General features: G+C 40.7%; 1 protein-coding gene across 3 annotated transcripts in view; it reads left to right on the top strand.

Annotated features, from left to right (window-relative positions):
* PPP1R12B (protein phosphatase 1 regulatory subunit 12B) overlaps positions 1–5852 on the top strand; it is a 246089-nt gene that overhangs the window by 222092 nt on the left and 18145 nt on the right. For all 3 annotated transcript variants that reach the window (XM_023514580.1, XM_023514579.1, XM_012806685.2), the window contains 2 exons: positions 1753–1897; positions 2847–2951. In XM_023514580.1, coding sequence (XP_023370348.1) covers positions 1753–1897; positions 2847–2951 — 250 coding nt within the window. The remainder of the gene's footprint in view (positions 1–1752; positions 1898–2846; positions 2952–5852) is intronic.

Here is a 5852-nt window from a genome sequence, read left to right as displayed (position 1 = left end):
TTCAGGGTGACACCTGTGGTTCAAAGGAGTAGGGCGCCAGCCCCATATACCAGTGGTGGTGGGTTCAAACCCAGCCTGAGCCAAAAACTGAAAAAGGTCTGTATGATAGCATGTATCTACTGCTAAAAAAAAATTTTTAAGAGGGTAAGAAGATAAAAAAAAAAAAAAAAAAGAAAGTCAATAAAGAGATTTCTATCAACACCCAAAAAAAGAAAAAGAATGTTGTGAAGAATGTGGGACTCTTAAGTGAACAGTGGCCGTTAGCATCATTAGGAGCTATTTGCTTAGCCTAGCCTTTCCCTGTGTCTTCCTGATGCTCCTCTACCTCATCTAGTACTGAGCTCCCCCACACCCAGTTATGGCAATAACTACCCAGGATGGGGACATGAAAGGCAAGTTCCACAGCTGTGACTTTTCATCCCACTTTGAGCTGTAGACTCTGCAGGGCTGGTTTATACATAGCAGTTTTATATGCGGCAGGTTTTAGTTTGGAAATAGCAAAGCCTAAGAAAAAATATAAATCAGCGTTTAAGGATTAAGGCTATAGTTGTACACAAACAGACAAACAGCTAAGAGACCCTTCCACTGATGAACTTACCAATGCTGGAAAGAAACCACCATCCGTTCTATTGCTTTATTGCTAGAAGATGCAGAAATTCTAATCACAGAGTAGGAAACTAGTTGGATGTTGTGTTGATACCCCAACACAGAATCATTTGGCAGATTCGCAGATTCTTTTTTTTTTTTTCTGTAGAGACAGTCTCACTTTATTGCCCTTGGTAGAGTGCTGTGGCATCACACAGCTCACAGCAACCTCCAACTCCTGGGCTTAGATGATTCTCTGGCCTCAGTCCCCAGTAGCTGGGACTGCAGGTGGCCAGCTATTTTTTTGTTGCAGTTTGGCCGGGACGGGTTTGAATCCGCCACCCTCAGGGGCCGGTGCCCTACCCACTGAGCCACCAGGCACTACCCAGCAGACTCTTTTTTTTTTTTTTTTGAAACGGGGCCCCAAGCAACCCCCCGGGGAAGGGGGCCATGGCATCACGCTCACAGCACCCTCTAACTCCTAGGCTCAAGCGAGTCTCCTGCTTCAGCCTCCCAAGTAGCTGGGACCACAGGTGCCCACCACAATGCCCAGCTATTTTTTGGTTGCAGCCGTCATAGTTGTTTGGCGGGCCTGGGCTGGATTTGAACCTTCCACCTTAGGTGTATGTGGCTGGCGCCTTAGACTCTTATTTTTAATAAACATGAAACGTTTGGGTTCCAGCAAACCTGTAGTGTACCCAAAAGGCATACATGCCATGTCCCATACATGCCATTCCACCCTGTTCAAACTCAAGCTCAGATCTCTTAAGACCAAATGTTTCTGATTCATTGACAGTTCATTATAATCATTTTCCAGGAGCCACTAAAATCCAAGAAGCTTACTTTTGAAAGCATACTCATGAGGGAAGTTTTTCAACCCTAAAGTAATTTGAAAAGCTCTAAGACTTGGGTTCAAACCACTAGTTTTTCAAATGAGCTTCATTCTTGGCAAATGCTAGGCTGCCTTCTTCCTCCCCAAGCTCATGCAGTTTAGCCCTGACATCTCTGAATGCTGGCAGTGAGATTCAAGGAAGGAATGTTGTGGATTGTTTCTGGCCAGGGCTCTCAAATACTTCTTAGAAAGGTCAAAGTGTACCCTGAAGTATTACCCTCCCCCAACTACTTTGTTCTGAAACCAGTGTTTGCCTTTAATACTATCTCCCATAGGTTGGAATCTGGAGGTAGTAGCCCTACAACCAGCGATACTTACAGTGACCGGGCTTCAGCAAGAGCCCGTCGGGAGGCCCGGGAGGCCCGTCTAGCCACCCTGACCAGCCGTGTAGAAGAGGACAGCAACAGGGATTATAAAAAAGTAGGGTCTTTTTAAGTTTTTTCTCTTCTTGTGTGACATGTAAACCTCTCAGCTTTTTCCCTCCGTGTAGAAAAATTAGTATAAGCAGAAGAGGAAGCAGCAGAAAGGATGCTTACGTAACAATTCATCGCAGGTTTCTGGGTTTGCTTCACCTCTCCAACCAGCTAAATAAAGACCCCTTCATAAATTGTTTTTAGTGCAGTAAATCTATGGCTAGATTCAAATATTTAAAGGTGTAGGGAAAAGTAAACAATAATTGTAGGAAGGGTAAAAAATTTAATGCTATCTGTCAGAGCCCCTAAGAATCATTTGGTATACTCAGTTGTTTTTAACAAACATGCTTCTGATAACGTCTTGTGACTATCAACTAAATACTACTTGGTGTTAGTAAAACAAACAAACAAAACCATCATTTGAGTTTGGAGAGGGTTTAAATCACTTTATAGTTCATTTCTTTCGTTCTTACGAAAGAATACCTAGTTCTAGGAATAGATTTACAAACTTCCCCTTCAGGTGCTTGAGATACCAGGAGAAAATATTTTTGTTAAGAAAATATTTGTTTTCTTAATAGGTTGTTAAGCAGAACTTGACTAAAATCAATATACATGCCAGTCTGGTGCCAAAATAATAATAATAATTCCCTTTTGTATGGAGAGGTAAAACACTTTCAAGCAATGTGAATGTCCCATAAGAGAAAATAAAATGACTGTTTTTCCCCTAGAGAGTAACATTATTGAAGTTGAAATATCATCATTGTCTTTGCATTTATCACCTTTAAAAAGCTGAATATTTTCTGCTCTCTAGACTTCTTTCAACTTTTCTAACTATCACACAGTGGTGGCTTGGAGTACAGAGCCCTAGGCATTCCTGTGATAAACCCGTGTGAGTTCTCATTCTAGAAGCCCCACCTAGTGGGTGACCTGATTCTTTTTTTTTTTCCTTCCCCCAGCTCTATGAGAGTGCCCTGACCGAAAACCAAAAACTGAAAACAAAACTTCAAGAGGCCCAACTAGAACTAACAGACATAAAAGCCAAGCTTGAGAAGATGGCTCAGGTAAGGGAGAAAAAGAAGAAAAAGATGGGAGCCAGGGGTTGATATAAGGAGGCAAACTAGACTAGGGAGCTAAGGGGCAAGAAGTCAGACAGACTCGAGATCAGGCCCACTCAGAGGCAGTGATAATAGAAGCGTCTTGGATTCTAATTTGATTTTAAGGTTCCATCAGTATTTAACTAAAAATTGAAAACTGACAGTTCAGTGAACAATTCCTTATCATCTAAATCCTAATAATTGATATGTAAGATTACCATCTTCTTATTTCTTAATAGAAAAGTATAAAACAGTGCCATAGGGCTAGTCCTAGACAGTTCTCTTGTCTTGTTCATTACATTTCAGATTAATTTATCTATATATCACCTCTCAGAAACAAGCAAGATGCCATTAAACCTAATCCAAAGAGGTAGCAAATTAGGCCTAGAGAAATAAGTACTTTGCTTAGGTCATGTAACACATCAAGAGCAAAAATGGTGCTAGAACAGAGGATTGAGTCCCAAAGCAAAGACTCTGTGTAGCTTGGGGAAACAACATATGCTACATATGATGTTTCCCCAAGCTACTACTCTCTTTTGACCTAGAAATAAAGAACATTAGTGGCAGAAAGAACAAATAAACTATTGCCTTTAACTTCCAGCCTGCTTTAATTTGATGATGCTTTAGGGAGCTGGAGGTAAGAAGCTCATCACCAGTGAAACAAACCCTGCAGCTGAAAGCTAAAGCAAGTGCTGGTTTAGGTTATTCCTGAGTTAACAGGAAACCTATTGAGTTGTTGCCCTCTAGAATGCCTGGGGACTAAGAATTTCACAAGCTGAACTGAAGTAAAAATGACTCTTTATCAGGAAGGCATGAAATGAAAACCAGAGGTGGAAATAAAATATCCAAAAGCAAAGACTAAAATGCTAGGATTGTAAAGTACTGAATATGGGAGGTTAGAGGAGGTAGAAGGGTCGTGCACCCTTTAACTATCTTACTGCACTTCCTTTAGAAAGCAATGAGCAAGGAGATGTCCACACTTAGAAAACAGCAGTACGAACTGCATAGGATCCCAAAAAGGTAGCCAAAGACCCACACTTTCCAGAGAAGGGCCTGAAAGTGGCAGAAAGAACAGATAACCTGTTGCCTTTAACTGCCAGGTCTGCTTTAATTTGATGATGCTTTAGGGAGCTGGAGGTAAGAAGCTGGCTTGGCCTGCATGCTGCCTATCAGTTTGGAAGAGGCACCCTCTTCTGCCTGGTTGTAGTAGCCATACGCAGCTTTTATTGGGAATTTCTGAGACCTACTACAACACAGATAGATAATTACTAAACTTAAAGTGATTTTGTGGAACAAGAAAAGTAGTTGTCTAAATCTAAAATTTCAAAAATACTCAGCTATAACTGTGCCTTAAGGCAGGGAGTGGATTCAATAAATCTTGTGGTTTCTTTTCACCCCAATATTACTGAGCCAGGCAAAAAATGTTGTGTTCCTAGTAGACTCTGAGAAGATGTCTGGGTCTAATTTTTGTTTGTATGTATTAGCAGTGGTTAACAAATATAGATCTTGTGCTGGTTCACATCAGTTAGTACTAGGACTGTTTTACAGAAAATTAAGGAGCAGTCATGTGAGGAACCACAGGAAGAACACAGCTTCACCTGCTTCCCATTCTGCTCAGCAGAAGCTTCTCATAGCATATGTCTTGACCTTTAGGGGTTCTTGGCTTTTCCACCAGCCTGTGCCTCAGAGCAGTGAGTAGTCTAACAAGCTGCTGACATTGACTTGCACGAAGAGCACTGAAAATAAAATCAGCCTTTCCAGTTGCCAGAGAAAGCATTTACTTTCCAGCCAACTGCTTTGCTGGGTGTGTCAGAAATACTTAGTTTTGCCAAATAGAAGTTATTGAAATTCAGAATAAGTGGAAGTGCTACAAAGCAAGTCTCTGCTATTTACCAAAAATGGAGTTGTTTGGCAGAGCAGCAAGGGAGAGCTTGTCAGCCTCATATATTTGTATGGAAACAGTTACTACATGAACACAGTGTTTTTACATAAAAGATCCACCTGAAATCTAAGCGGGGGAGGTGATCAAAATTTAAAACAAAACAAAAAACTAGTTCTTTTTATATGTGAACCTTGAAAACAGGGAAATCATCGCAGCTTCTACACCTCGTCATGCTCAGAAAAGGGAGAATTATGAGGATTATGAACAAACTACAGGGTCTATTTCTGCATTTTCTCTTTTCTTTCTGCTTCATGGTCGATGCAATATAAAGGCAGACAGCCATGACCTTCAGAACAGAAGGTGAAAGCCCAGGACAGGAGCCAGAATTCTTCATTTTACTGTTGCATTCTGGCTATTCCTTAATATTTTGAAAAGAGAAGCCTCTGTAAGAAGACCGGCATAATTTCCCTATTTATTAAATATTGCCTGTGTATAGCAGTAGGCAAAATAAAAACAATAATCACTTGTATTTATTGTCTGTTGAATATAAGAAATTCTACTTAGTTCTAAAATGTTAAGACCAAAAGGGATTCACTTCTATTCTCTTACTAATTCTAATTTCCTTATTTATGACCAATGGAGGATCATTACCTGAGGTTATTCTACTTTTTAGTTATGGTGGCTAAAGCCTTTTAGCCCCTCTGCAAAATTTAACTTGAAAGGCTAAGATGATATAAAATAAACATTCTGAATCTTTTATTCAAATAAAAGAATACCTTATTTGGAAGCCTAGTATATAAGACAATAAAAGTGTAATTGCTCTATTCAAAGTAAAGCGGATGCCATGAATGGGCTCCTCAGAACCCTGGAAGCCCACAGCATGTGAAAACCACTGTTCTAAAAGGAAAACAGGGCTTGGTGCCTATGGCTCAACCGGCTAGGGCGCCAGCCACGTACACCTAAGGTGGCGGGTTCGAATCCCCAGC

This window comes from Otolemur garnettii, unplaced genomic scaffold (assembly GCF_000181295.1).
Source record: "Otolemur garnettii isolate 467f Iridium unplaced genomic scaffold, OtoGar3 scaffold00055, whole genome shotgun sequence".
Classification (NCBI taxonomy): domain Eukaryota; kingdom Metazoa; phylum Chordata; class Mammalia; order Primates; family Galagidae; genus Otolemur; species Otolemur garnettii.
Note: the sequence above shows the minus strand (reverse complement) of the source record. Positions and strands in the feature narration are given on the sequence as shown.